Source organism: Salmo salar, chromosome 03 (genome assembly GCF_965601325.2).
Source record: "Salmo salar chromosome 03, fSalSal1, whole genome shotgun sequence".
Classification (NCBI taxonomy): Eukaryota; Metazoa; Chordata; class Actinopteri; order Salmoniformes; family Salmonidae; genus Salmo; species Salmo salar.
In genome coordinates this window covers 51,800,172-51,815,303 of record NC_138293.1, presented here as the reverse complement: position 1 = coordinate 51,815,303, position 15,132 = coordinate 51,800,172, and the positions used below count along the sequence as shown (strand labels likewise).

Below are 15,132 nucleotides of genomic sequence, written 5' to 3'. Positions count from 1 at the left end.
TGCACATACTCCAGAATGTTATGAAGAGTGATCAGATTAATTGCAAAGTCCCTCTTTGCCATGAAAATGAACTGAATCCCCCAAAAACATTTCCACTGCATTTCAGTCCTGCCACAAAAGGACCAGCTGACATCATGTCAGTGATTCTCTCGTTTACACAGGTGTGAGTGGAGATCTGGAGATCATCTGTCATGCTGATTGAGTTCGAATAACAGACGGGAAGCTTCAAAAGGAGGGTGGTGCATGGAATCATTGATCTTCCTCTGTCAACCATGGTTACCTGCAAGGAAACACGTGCCATCATCATTGCTTTGCACAAAAAGGGCTTCACAGGCAAGGATATTGCTGCCAGTAAGATTGCACCTAAATCAACCATTTATCTGATCATCAAGAACTTCAAAGAGAGCAGTTCAATTGTTGTGAAGAAGGCTTCAGGGCGCCCAAGAAAGTCCAGCAAGCGCGGGATCGGGGCACCACCACCTGCTTGCTCAGGAATGGCAGCAGGCAGGTGTGAGTGCATCTGCACGCACAGTGAGGCCAAGACTTTTGGAGGATGGCCTGGTGTCAAGAAGGGCAGCAAAGAAGCCACTTCTCTCCAGGAAAAACATCAGGGACAGACTGATATTCTGCAAAAGGTACGGAGATTGGACTACTGAGGACTGGGGTAAAGTAATTTTCTCTGCTGAATCCCCTTTCCGATTGGTTGGAGCATCCGGAAAAAAGCTTGTCCGGAGAAGACATGGTTGAGTACTATCATCGGTCCTGTGTCATGCCAACAGTAAAGCATCCTGAGACCTTTCATGTGTGGGGTTGCCACTCAGCCAAGGGTTGTGGGCTCACTCACAATTTTGCCTAAGATCACAGCCATGAATAAAGAATGTACCAACACATCCTCCGAGAGCAACTTCTCCCAACCATCCAGGAACAGTTTGGTGATGAACAATGCCTTTTCCAGCATGATGGAGCACCTTGCCATAAGGCAAAAGTGATAACTAAGTGGCTCGGGGAACAAAACGTCAATATTTTGGGTCCATGGCCAGGAAACTCCCCAGACCTTAATCCCATTGAGAACTTGTGGTCAATCCTAAAGAGGCGAGTGGACAAACAAAAACCACAAATTCTGACAAACTCCAAGCATTGATTATGCAAGAATGGGCTGCCATCAGTCAGGATGTGGCCCAGAAGTTAATTGACAGCATGCCAGGGCGGATTACAGAGGTCTTGAAAAAGAAGGGTCAACACTGCAAATATTGACTCTTTGCATCAACTTCATGTAATTGTCAATAAAAGCCTTTGAAACTTATGAAATGCTTGTTATTATACTTCAGTATTCCATAGTAACATCTGACCAAAATATCTAAAGACACTGAAGCAGCAAACTTTGTGGAAATTAATATTTGTGTCATTCTCAAAACTTTGGCCACGGCTGTACTACTCCCTTCACAGAACAGCGCAAACTGGCTCTAACCAGAATAGAAAGAAGAGTGGGAGGCCCCGGTGAACAACTGAGCAAGAGGACAAGTACATTAATGTCTAGTTTGAGAAACAGACGACTCACAAGTCCTCAACTGGCAGCTTCATTAAATAGTACCCGCAAAACATCAGTCTCAACGTCAACAGTGAAGAAGCGACTCTGAGATGCTGGCCTTCTAGGCAGAGTTCCTCTGTCCGGTGTCTGTGTTCTTTTTCCCATCTTAATCTTTTAGTTTTATGTAGCCAGTCTGAGATATGGCTTTTTCTTTGCAAGTCTACCTAGAAGGCCAGCATCCCGGAGTCGCCTCTTCACTGTTGACGTTGAGACTGAAGTTAACATGATAGAAATAAAAACATTTGAGAGTGAGCAAAGTTCAAATCGTCATCACATGATCCAGGTTGCATGCGTCTGCCCCGCAAGGCCATACAATTAAAATTCTGCATAACGGAAAGGAACTTCAATGTCATAAAGTGGACATGTTAGTATACTTCATTTTTGCTGCCAGATGATTGGTTTCACAATTGTCTCCAGCAATCATAAGGTAAAATATACAGTACCAGTCCAAAGATTGGACACACCTACTCATTCCAGGGTTTTCTTTATTTTTTACTATTTTCTACATTGATGAATAATAGTGAAGACTCTAAAACAATTGTTATTTATATTTACAATCCTCTCATACAAACAGATTACTTATTTACCTAGCTCTTATCAATAGTTTATCGATTTGTAAATTACGGTGCATAGAGAATGGTGTTATTTCTATCAGGGAAAAATATGTTATTCCACCACTGGAACCGACAGGTTTCCTTGTGCGTAAAGGTGTTGGAGTTATGAGGGAATTACGTCAAGGTCAGAATATGATGTATCTGTAGACACACCTCTGCCACACCTTCATTTCTCTGATCTCCACCCCAAACGAATAGGTAGCTGGCACATGCGTTACCTCGTTCCTAATTTTTAAGGTCAGAATAGACATAGAAAAGTGCATAAAAAAGGAATACAGTTAATTTTACGCTCATGTAATCTGGGTCTGAATTCCCCCCTAATTGAATAAGGGTACAGTAGGTAGCCCAGAGGAGATGATAGAGAGGTGGTTCAAGTCTTGGGCTAGGCAGTGAAAAAGTTAACTGAACTGGCAAATGGAGGACTACTGGTCTCAGATCATACACATCACTGACAATCTGAAATGGTCCATCCACTACCGTTGATCAAGGTACATGAGCAAGGGCGTTAACAGCTTATTCTAGCGGTTATTTTCTAGACCTTCCAGCTGTCCAACTCTTAGAGAATGCCCAGACTGATCAGTGAAGTGAGAAAACAATGAAACTGAGCAATTCAAGTTTGGATTACCAGGCTATACAGAGGCAGGAACTCTCACCATAACAACTATGGGACCAGAGGTCATGTAGTACAGGAGACTGGGGTAAAAGGGCTTCCTCCTTAACTCCTGGTAGTGCTGAGAGAGCAGCTCCTCTGATGCCTGAAAGAAAGAAAGCCAACATTGTGTTAACCTTTATTTTACAGTCTGGTATTTACAGTGACTTCATAAAGTATTCATACCCCTTGACTTATTCAACATTTTGTTGTGTTAGAGCCTGAATTCAACATTTAAAATCTACACAGATGTTCAAGTAGATTTAAGTCAAAACAGTGAACATTCACTGTCTGCTTGGTAAGCAACTCCAGTGTATATTTAGCCTTGTGTTTTAGGTTATTGTCCTGCTGAAACGTGAATTCATCTCCCAGTGTCTGTTGGAAAGCAGACTGAATCAAGTTTTCCTCTAGGGTTTTGCCTGTGCTTAGCTCCAGTATATTTATTTTCTTCCCCCCAAAAAACTCCCTAGTCCTTGTTGATGACAAGCATAACCATACCTACCACTAAATATGAAGAGTGGTACTCAGTGATGTGTTATTTGCCCCAAACATACTGCTTTGCATTCAAGACAAAAAGTGAATTGCTTTGCCACATTTTTTGCAGTATTACTTTAGTGCCTTGATGCAAACAGGATGTATGTTTTGGAATATGTTTATTGTGTACAGGCTTCCTTCTTTTCACTCTGTCAATTAGGTTAGTATTGTTTAGTAACTACAATGCTGTTGATCCATCCTCAGTTTTCTCCAATCAGAGTCATTACATTCTTTAACGGTTTTAAAGTCCCCATTGGCCTCATGGTGAAATCCCTGAGCGGTTTCCTTCCTGTCGGGAAACTGAGTTAGAAAAGACACCGGTATCTTTGTAGTCACTGGGTATATTGATACACCATCTAAGTGTAATTAATAATTTCACCATGCTCAAAGGAATATTCAATATCTGCTTCTTTTTTTGTTTTACCTATCTAACAATAGGTGCCCTTCTTTGTGAGGCATTGGAAATCCTCCCTGGTCTTTGTGGTTGAATCTGTGTCCATGCAATTTATGTGACTGTTAAGCAAATTTTTACTACTGAACTTAGGGTTGCCATAACAATGGGGTTTAATACTTGATTCAACTCCTTTAATTTGTGAACATGTCTAAAAACAATTCCAGTTTGACAATTTGGGGTATTTTATATTCAGGCTGTAATGTCAAAATATGGATAAAGTCAAGGGGTATGAATACTGAATGAACAAGCACAGTCCAAGTTCCAATTGTCGTATCAGAGTGCAAGTTCAAGCTACTATCATATTGCTTATTTTCATACTACTTATACCTATCCAGATCTACACAAATACCTAGGAGGCAGGGGCTTTGGGGTTCATTTGGAATTGGCCATCTCTCACCTGTAGCATCTTCATGCCCACCAGTTTGAAGCCTTTCTGCTCAAAGCGTTGCATTATCTGTCCCACAAGGCGGCGCTGGACCCCATCTGGTTTCACTGCAATAAGAGTACGTTCTCTCACACCAGGGATCCCTATACACGGATAGAAGAATAACTCTTACACATATGCTCTGAAGGGCAGTCCCAGACACAGATTAAGCCTAATCCTAGACTAAAAAGCACTTTCAATGGATATTCTCGATTTATCTGGCTTTTCTGTCTCTGGGACACCGCCCTTAAACTTTTAGCAACGGGCATGCCAACTGTGGATGTTTAATTTCAGGCATCAATTTCTTGTGTTTGAGGGATGCAACATCCACTTGTTACTTAAATCTCACTGGATTGATTGCTTTCATTTCACCCTTTCAACTCTTTCCTACTGCAATTCCTTTTTTCCCGTTAACGTTACGACTGCGGAAAAGTTTGCAATGACCTATCATTTTAATGACCTATCATTTTAATAATAATGGCACCGGAGGGGAGGGCTGTCGTTTTACAAGCTCCTAACCAAACTGTGCCATTTTGTTAGTTTTTTGCATTGTTTGTAACTTATTTTGTACATAAAGTTGCTGCTACCGTCACTTATGACCGAAAAGAGCTTCTGGAAATCAGAACAGCGATTACTCACCTCAAACTGGAAGAAAAAAAAAATCTTTAATGAGTCCGACGCTAAGGACATACTGCTTTCCGGAGAACAGGCCCAAATCCCTGTCATTCATGTGAAGAAAAGGCAGAGATACCAAGGGAGAAAGTCGGGGTGCCCTGTTAGGATTCGTAGGTAAGTGAGTAAATCGCCATTACCATCGGTTCTATAGGCCAACGTGCAATCAGTGGAAAACAAACTCGATGATCTATGGTTGAGACTATTCTACCAACGGGAACATTAAAAACTGTAATATCTTGTGTTTCACTGAGTCGTGGCTGAACAACGACACGGATAATACTACTTATTAGTTAAGGATTCACTGGATTCACTAATAAGCCTGTGACTTTCAACGTGAAACAAAAATAATCATGTGCCACTCAATCAGTCAACTACTACATCTGACCATAATAATCTCCACTCAATCAGCTGGCTGGGTTTTCCGTGTATCGGCAGGACAGAGAAGCTACATATGGTAAGACGAGGGGCGGGGTGTGTGTCTATTTGTCAATAACTGCTTTTGCGCGATGTCTAATATTAAAGAAGTCTCAAGGTATTGCTCGCCTGAGGTAGAGTACCTCATGATAAGATGTAGACGACACTATCTACCAAGACAGTTCTCATCTATATTATTCGTAGCCGTCTATTTACCAGAACAAACCAATGCTGGCACTAAGACCCCACTCAACGAGCTGTATATGGCCATAAGCAAACAAGAAAATGCTCATCCAGAAGCGGCACTGTTAAGTGGCCTGGGACTTTAATGCAGGCAAACTTAAATCCGTTTGACCTCATTTCTACGAGCATGTCACATGTGCAACCAGAGGAAAAAAAACTCTAAACCACCTTTACTCCAGAGATGCATGCAAAGCTCTCCCTCGCCCTCCATTTGGCAAATCTGACCATAATAATCTCCTTCTGATTCCTGCTTACAAGCAAAAACTAAAACAGGAAGTACCAGTGACGCGCTCAATATGGAAGTGGTCCGATGACGCGGATGCTACGCTACAGGACTGTTTTGCTAGCACAGACTCGAATATGTTCCGTGATTCATCGAACGGCATTGAGGAGTATACCACCTCAATCAGCAACTTCATCAATAAGTGCATTGACGACGTCATCCCCACAGTGACTGTACGTACATATCCAAACCAGAAGCCATGGATTACAGGCAACATCCACACCGAGCTAAACGCTAGAGCTGTTGCTTTCAAAGAGCGGGGCACTAATCCGGACGCTTATAAAAAAAATCCCGCTATGCCCTAGAATGAACCATCAAACAAGCAAAGCAACAATACAGCACTAAGATTGAATCCTACTACACCAGCTCTGACACTCATCGGATGTGGCAGGGCTTGCAAACTATTACAGACTACAAAAGGAAACCCAGCCACGAGCTGCCCAGTGACACGATCCTACCAGACGAGCTAAATGCCTTTTATGCTCGCTTCAAGGTAAGAACGTTAACCCGTTTAAAGGTTTTGCTCACATCGGCTACGGAGAGCGTGATCACACAGTCATCTGAAACAGCTGATGCTCTCATGCATTCCTCAGTGTTGCTTGCCTCGAAGCGAGCATAAAAGGCATTTAGCTCGTCTGGTAGGCTCGTGTCACTGGGCGGCTCACGACTGTGCTTCCCTTTGTAGTCTGTAATAGTTTGCAGGCCCTGCCACATAAGACGAGCGTCGGAGCTGGTGTAGTACGATTCAATCTTAGTCCTGTATTGGCACTTTGCCTGTTTGATGGTTTGTTGAGGGGCATAGCAGGATTTTTTATAAGCTCCCGGGTTAGAGCCCCACACCTTGAAAGCGGTGGCTCTACCCTTTACCTCAGTGCGAATGTTGCCTGTAATCCATGGCTTCTGGTTGGGGTATGTACGTACAGTCACTGTGGGGATGACGTCCTCGATGCACTTATTAATAAAGCCAGTGACTGATGTGGTGTACTCCTCAATGCCATCGGAAGAATCCCGGAACATATTTCAGTCTGTGCTAGCAAAACAGTCCTGTCGTTTAGCAGCTGCTTCATCTGACCACTTTTTTTATAGACCGAGTCACTGGTGCTTTCATTTTTGCTTGTAAGCAGGAATCAGGAGGATAGAATTGTGGTCCAATTTGCCAAATGGAGGGCAAGGGAGAGCTTTGTACACGTCTCTGTGTGTGGAGTACAGATGATCTAGCTCAGGCCTGGAGGGAAGCAAAAGTAATTCCGCTACTCAAAAACAGTAAAGCCCCCTTTACTGGCTCAAATAGCCTACCAATCAGCCTGTTACCAACCCTTAGTACACTTTTGGAAAAACATTTTTTTACAGTAAACAAGTTGACAGCAGACTTTCATTACACTTATAGGCAAGGACATTCAACAAGCACCGCAGTTACACAAATTACTGATGATTGGCTGAGAGAGATTGATGATAAAACGATTGTGGGGGCTGTTATGTTAGACTTCAGTGCGGCTTTTGACATTATCGATCATAGCCTGTTATTGTAAAAACGTACGTGTTATGGCTTTACACCCCCTGCTATATTTTGGATAAAAAGTTACCCTGTTTAACAGAACACAGAGGGTGTTATTTAATGGAAACTTCTCCAACATAATCCAGGTAGAATCAGGAATTCCCCAGGGCAGCTGTCTAGGCCCCTTACTTTTTTCAATCTTTACTAATGACATGCCACAGGCCTTGAGTAAAGCCAGTGTGGCTATGTATACAGATGACTCAACACTATACACGTCAGCTACTACAGCGAGTGAAATCACTGCAACACTTAACAAAGAGCTGCAGTTAGTTTCAGAATGGGTGGCAAGGAATAAGTTAGTCCTAAATATTAAAAAAACTAAAAGCATTGTATTTGGGACAAATCAATCACTAAACCATAAACCTCAACTAAGTCTTGTAATAAATCATGTGGAAATTGAGGTGACTTAACTGCTTGGAGTAACCCATGATTATAAACTGTCATGGGCAAGACATGTTGATACAACAGTTGCTAAGATGGGGAGAAGTTGGTCCATAATATAGCGCCGCACTACCTTTTTAACAGCGCTATCAACAAGGCAGGTCCTACAGGCTCTAGTTTTGTCGCACCTGGACTACTGTTCAGTCGTGTGGTCAGGTGCCACAAGGAGGGACCTTAGAAAATTATAATTGGCTCAGAACAGGGGAGCACGGCTGGCCCTTAAATGTACACGGAGAGCTAACATTAATAATATGCATGTAAATCTCTCATGGCTCAAAGTGGAGGAGAGATTGACTTCATCATTACCTGTTTTTGTAAGAAGTGTTGACATGCTGATTGCACACAGCTCGGACATGACCTCACAAGACATGCCACCAGAGGTCTCTTCACAGTCTCTAAGTCCAGAACAGACTATGGGAGGTGCACAGTACTACATAGACCCATGGCTACATGGGACTCTATTCCACAAAAAGTAACTACACCTTATGGAACACCGGGGACTGTGAGAGACCCGCACAGACACACATACACATAAGACACACACTCTACACACACGTACACATGGATGTTGCACTGTAAATATGTGGTGTTAGAATGGTGGCCTGAGTGAACACAATGTGTTGGGTAAGGTGTTATGAAATATGTCATGTAGTATTTTAAACTGTATGTAACTGTCTTATGTTGCTGGACCCCAGGAACCAATGGGGATCCATAATAAATACAAATACTCACCACGTTATGCACTGCAGCGCTAGCTAGCTATAGCTTATGCATTCAGTACTAGATTCATTCTCTGATCGGATGGACAACACGTCAGTTCATGCTGAAAGAGCTCTGATAGGTTGGAGGACGTCTTCCGGAAGTTGTCATAATTACTGTGTAAGTCTTTGGAAGGGGGTGAGAACCATGAGCCTCCTAGGTTTTGCATTGACATCAATGTACCCAGAGGGTGACGGAAACTAGCTGTCCTCCGGCTACACCATGGTGCTACCCCAGTGAGTGCTGTTGAGGCTACTATAGACCTTCATAGCAAAACAATGAGCTTCAATCAATTTGGTGACACTAAATATATTCATATAGTTTTATCTAAAAAGGAAAACTTTTATGTTACACTATTTTTATGAAATTCACTGAGGAGGATGGTCCTCCCCTTCCTCTGAGGAGCCTCCACATATCTTACAATTTTTTTATTGTTTGTTTCAATATCTGTGTTTTTGCATATACATCGATTGTTTTTCATCTTATGCTACACAAATATAAGAAACACATTTTTCTAAACTAATCCCATCTGTACGTGGTTGGATTAATAACTAACTGTTAGTGAGATCGTTGTTCCAGTTCACATGGTGTAGGTAGTTGTAATATTCATGTGTAAACATACTGAATTGTAATTGGATGCATTTTACCACCCTATGATTGGTTAGGACCACCCAGGTAGTGAGGTCATCTTCGGTTGATCATGGTATGAGACACAAACATGCCAGTTATAGCTAGCTAATAAAGAGCTACGTTTAGAAATATCCTGTCGTAGTGCATTGTATTATTTTGTACAAAGCGTGCAAAACAAGTAGTCTCTTCATGTACATGATTTTCTTCCATACTCTGACAGGCATTCTAAATGCAAGTTGTGAGTGACGTAAAAGTGCTGGATATCTTCCTAGAAGTTGGCTTCCAACAAAGATTGGATATCACATTGCAAACCACCATAATGTGACAAGAAATATTCAAATGGGTGTATAACGCAAAGGAAGTAAGTTGAAAAAGAAATGTACTCTGCTGTAGTTGATTGTTAATTCAAAACAACACAGAAAAGTGTAAAATGGCAAAGGATTTGATTAAAAATGACACGGAAAATAGTAAAATGGTTAATGGAGTTAAATTTAAGCAACTCTGAGTGAAAGAGAGTGACCCGGTGCTACATATTTTACTGGTTTGTGACTCACTGACACCAGCCCCGGTTAGAAGGGAATAAAGCAGCCCAAGAGTTAACACACACATGAACTTTAATCACACACAGGAGAAGATGAACATGGGGATAAACACGTAACAAAAATATAAACAACATGTAAAGTGTTAGTCCCAGGTTTCATGAAATTTAAATAAAAGATCCCAGAGATTTCCCCATACGCACAAAAAGCTTATTTCTCTCAAATTTTATGCAAATGTATTTACATCCCTGTTAGTGAGCATTTCTCATTTACCAAGATAGTCCATCCAACTGACATGTGTGGCATATCAAGAAGCTGATTAAACAGCATGATCATTACACAGGTGCACCTTGTGCTGGGGACAATAAAAGGCCACTCTAAAATGTGAAGTTTTGTCAACACAATGCCACAGATGTCTCTTGTTTTGCAGGAATGTCCACCAGAGCTGTTTCCAGAAAATGTAATGTTAATTTCTTTACCATAAGCCGCCTCCAATGTTGTTTTAGAGAATTTGGCAGTACGGCCAACCGGCCTCACAGACCACGGTAACCACGCCATCCCAGGACCTCCACATCCGGCTTCTTCACCTGCGGGATCATCTGAGACCATCCACCCGGACGGCTGATGAAACTGTGGGTTTGCACAATCAAAGAATTTCTGCACAATCTGTCAGAAACCGTCTCAAGGAAGCTCATCGTCCTCACCAGGGTCTTGACCTGACTGCAGTTTGGTGTCGTAAACTAATTCAGGCCACTGGTATGCTGGAGAAGTGTGCTCTTCATGGTTGAATCCCAGTTTCAACTGTACCAGGCAGATGGCAGACAGCGTAGCGGGTATGGCGAGTGAGCGGTTTGTTGATGTCAACGTTGTGAACAGAGTGCCCCATGTTGGGGTTATGGTATGGGCAGACATAAGCTACGGACAACAAACAATTGCCTTTTATTGATGGCAATTTGAATGCACAGAGATACCGCGGCGAGATCCTGAGGCCCATTGTTGTGCCATTCATCCACTGCCATCACCTCATGTTTCAGCATGACAATGTACTGCCCCATGTTGCAAGGACCTGTACACAATTCCTGGAAACTGAAAATGTCCCAGTTCAGTGGCCTGCATACTCACCTGACATGTCTCCCATTGAGCATATTTGGGATGGTCTGGATTGACGCGTACGACAGCGTGTTCCAGTTCTCCCAAATATCCAGCAACTTTGCACAGCCATTGAAGAAGAGTGGGACAACATTCCACAGGGCACAATCAATCAACTCTATGCGAAAAAGACCTGTCGCTGCATGAGGCAAATGGTGGTCACACCAGATACTGACTGGTTTTCTGATCCACACCCCTACCTTTTTTTTTTTTTTTAAAGGTAACTGTTACCAACAGATGCATATCTATATTCCCAGTCATGTGAAATCCATAGCCTAGGGCCTAATGAATGCATTTCAATTGACTGATTTCCTTATATGAACTGTAATTCAATAAAATCACTGAAATTGTTGCATGTTGCATTTATATATTTTTTCAATGTACATTGGTATGGTTCTTTAATGGACAGAAACAGAGATAATAAATACAGGAGATAAATACACTGGCCTGAATAGATATTTTCAAAGTACGATAGAGTGGGATATGGGATATAACAACAAGAATAATGTCAAGGACTATATATTATACAAATAGTAGGCTATTGCACAGAAACTTACAAGAGCAAAGACTCATCACTGCAGGCAATATCAGTAGTAACATAACAGGAATGAGAACTTCATAGAATATGGCTACTCTACAAACTGCAATGATATCAACAGCTTACTTTGTAGTTACGCAACCCATGCACATATGTCTACCCACACTCACAGACTGGAATAATACTGTTCAGCTACAGGCAATATTTACTCCTTTGGAGAGCATGGGTCAGGCTGGCTAGCCTATCAGGGCTAGTGTGTGCAATGGGTTGAGACACATGGCTATCGTCCGATTGGCTGAAGCCATGAGGTGGAGGAGATATTAATCTGTCATGTGAGGAGGAGAAAGGGTGAGGATGGGTTAGAGTCAGACAGCACGGCTCCAGAAAGCAAATAAACAAACGCTCACACAAACAGTGAGCGTCACACAAACATAGCATCCTGTTGCGCCCTCAGCAGGGGGATTTTGTAACACAGAGTTGGATATTTATTTTATTTAGTGTCATTTTAACTCCCAAATTATCAACACCATGACCAGAGTAGTTATATCACAAAATGGGGGTGGGAACATATAAACCCCAAAATAGTGTTACATTTGACTCCATAGGATTTTAATTAACTCTTGCAATTTTACTGTGTTGATTTCAGGAATCCTTCAACTGGGATTTCGGGAAAAGCAGGGAATTTATTGAAAGTTCCAGGAATTTTGCAACCCTAATCAGGACAAAGGACCCATGTTAGCACCAGGTATAAACATGTCTTTAAAATCAGTGTCACCCTTGGTCTAAGAGGGAATTTCCTCTTGGCCTAATAGTTTCTGGTGAATACAGGATTTAGTGTTCAGATCCCACCTATGACAGGCAGCATTTCATTCCAAAAGTGTCTCCGTCGCCACAAACCTTCATTCACACCACTTTGAGACAACTGCATAGGTGTGGGATGAAGTGCCACCTAGTTTCCACCATATTGGTACTACACGATCTAGATTCAGATCTGTGAAAGGGAGTAAAAAAGGTCAGAAGAGATGGCACAACTTTCTGTCATGAAATGCAGCCAGGGTCTCCATAGCGGAGGGAGAGGCTATTATGCTTTTTACAGGGTGTAATTCACCAGGAGGCCGTGACATTCATGAAGCCTCAAGACCGTGTTAAGACAACTGAGTTAAGGAAGACATTCTTTGAAGTTATATCCACTCTGGGATACTAGTATGGGAGGAGGGCGCACGAACAAGCTCATACTGAAAGTCCGATAACCAACATCCAAGCACAGCAAGCATAGGCCTATGTAGCCTAACTATTTTACAGATGATTAAGTCTCCAATATAGGCTATCTGCCATTCCAATAACCAGACCCAGCCACTTTGTTTGGTAGGCTAAGATGGGGCTTGGGAAGTAATCACTCAAATTCATAGGCACAGCTATGGATGCAAAGATTGACAGCCTATGAGATTGGAATTATTATTTTTAAATAGCCTGAATTGATTAATATGTGAAATGCTAGAAACTTCTGATCTGTATTTTGGCAAGGAATAAAAGTGTATAGTTAATCTACGTGCATAGTGACAACCAAATAAAAGACAGAGTGATTGCCGTGTGTATATGCGGGAGCGTGTGTGTGAGCGAGAGAGGCAAGGTAGAATTGTGCTTCTGTTTGTAAACCTTACCCTATCAAGTAGCCTATAATTCAGTTGAAATGTATGGCCCACTGTCCTATTCACAGTAGCCTACTTCTTAAACAGGTCTGTCCTCGTGGTTTAAAAAAGTACTAGGTCCCGATCACCTATCCAAATATGACCACTGTGAAACAAAATGACCCTACACCACAAGTGTCCAATCTATCTGATCAAATATTATTTGATCCAAAACAGGGTTACTATTTTAGCTATTGCCTGCCCTTACCAATGAGTGATACACTTTTAATTTGTAGAAAGTAGACCGAGCTAATGGCCTAACGATTCACTAAACATATCCAATTAAGAACATGTGAAGGCATGTGTACAACCCACCTGTCCCTGACTTTTCCTAAATGTGTGTATTTTACACTCTAGCAGAACTTTGGGATAAATATAATAAAATATAATAATACAAATACATTAATGATTTTTACCTCAAAGCGTCAAAATGACCATACGCATATTGAAACAGTAGAATAGCCAGTACATGCAGTACCAACAGCAACCAGTCTAATAAATCAATTTACTATACACAATCACAAAGAAATCCATTAAGATTCTGTTTAAGAAGGTCATAAAAACATGATACCTAGACAATTTATTTCAAAAGAACAGAAAAGCAAGTTTCGAATTTTATTTTTTATCTATCTGTGCTTAGTAGCTGAGGCTATATGGCTGCATCATGAAATCAACTTTAGCAGACATTACATGCTTATATTCCCCTGCTCTGCCACAGTCAACACATACAGTATATATTTTACAGTAGGAATATAATGGAAGAAACAGAATAAAATATAAAGGATATTTTTCACAAATGGCTATAGCTGATTGACACCAGTATTTTGAAAATGAGCCCATACGCACAATTGTTTGATCATTTTGACATGACTAGGTTCATTAGAAACATCTGAATCTACTCTTAGGGTATAGCAATAGGGTATAGCAATCAAAACTTCTGGCCTGCATGGACCTTTGGAGGATTATTTGAAAAAGTGCTGTTTGGTAAACTCTGTTCCCTTTTTTGTCAATGCACACTGAGCTGGTCATCAGTCTCTTCATTCTCAATTTGACAATTGATAATATTGTCACCCATCAGACTATTGTACATTTTTGTCTTTAGACCACATCTATTATAAGTGTTAAATTAGTTTCAATATAGTTTAGGTGTAGTTTGGATGGGCAACTAGCTGGGCAGGCAACTGTTGTCCTACAGTCAGAAAATACACTAGTCATTTTAGAATTTACAGTCTATGCACTGGGGGATCAATCTATTTATTTAATATGAAATATGTGCACAATTGAAAGATCAACGGTCAGAATTACCATTATGACCTTTCTAGTAGTGTTAATCACTTCTCTGTACAAGCTTAACAAAAACATATGAAAAGCCTACTTGTACACTACTATAGTATGATAGCCTATAGTACTTACAATGGTGTAGGCTACTAACCTGATATGGTACTGTATCCAGTGCATCGATGCCCAAGGAGGAGAAAAAATGCGAACTCGGTGATATAACTTTTACTCGCTGGTAGAACTCCCCAACCCCGACAGTACGGACTCGGCAGGATAAGGTTTTTCAGCGCACACCTTTGAAATAGAACCATTATTTCAACAAACCAAAGTTATAGTCGACTTGTGATATTCTTCAACATATGTACCTGTTGAAGTCAGTAATGTTCCTTTAAAAGAAATCACGAGTCCCACCCCCGTAATTTTAGAAAGGTAGCATAAGGTACATGTTTAACCCCAAATATGCTGGTTTTAGGTCTACAGTGGCACGACCAACATATGTTGGTTTTCAGTGTGCCTGGCCCCTGGTAAGTGTAGGCCCACATACAGTGCATTCGGAAAGTATTCAGGCCCCTTGACTTATTCCACATTTTGCTACATTACAGCCTTATTATAAAACAGAATTAAGTTATTTAGACCCTTTGCTATGAGACTTGAAATTGAGCTCAGGTGCATCCAAA

The 15,132-nt window shown here is 41.4% G+C and overlaps 1 protein-coding gene across 2 annotated transcripts in view; it reads right to left on the bottom strand.

The window, feature by feature from the left end:
- nme4 (NME/NM23 nucleoside diphosphate kinase 4) overlaps nucleotides 1–14,834 on the bottom strand; it is a 35,936-nt gene extending 21,102 nt beyond the window's left edge. The window contains exons 1-3 of one of the 2 annotated variants that reach the window (XM_014192204.3): nucleotides 14,610–14,834; nucleotides 4,237–4,367; nucleotides 2,856–2,957 (exon numbers count right to left, since the gene is read on the bottom strand). In XM_014192204.3, coding sequence (XP_014047679.1) covers nucleotides 2,856–2,957; nucleotides 4,237–4,367; nucleotides 14,610–14,766 — 390 coding nt within the window. In that variant the 5' untranslated portion in view covers nucleotides 14,767–14,834. The remainder of the gene's footprint in view (nucleotides 1–2,855; nucleotides 2,958–4,236; nucleotides 4,368–14,609) is intronic. The other variant, XM_014192205.3, reaches the window with a different exon arrangement.
- Between the last annotated feature and the right edge of the window lie 298 nt (nucleotides 14,835–15,132).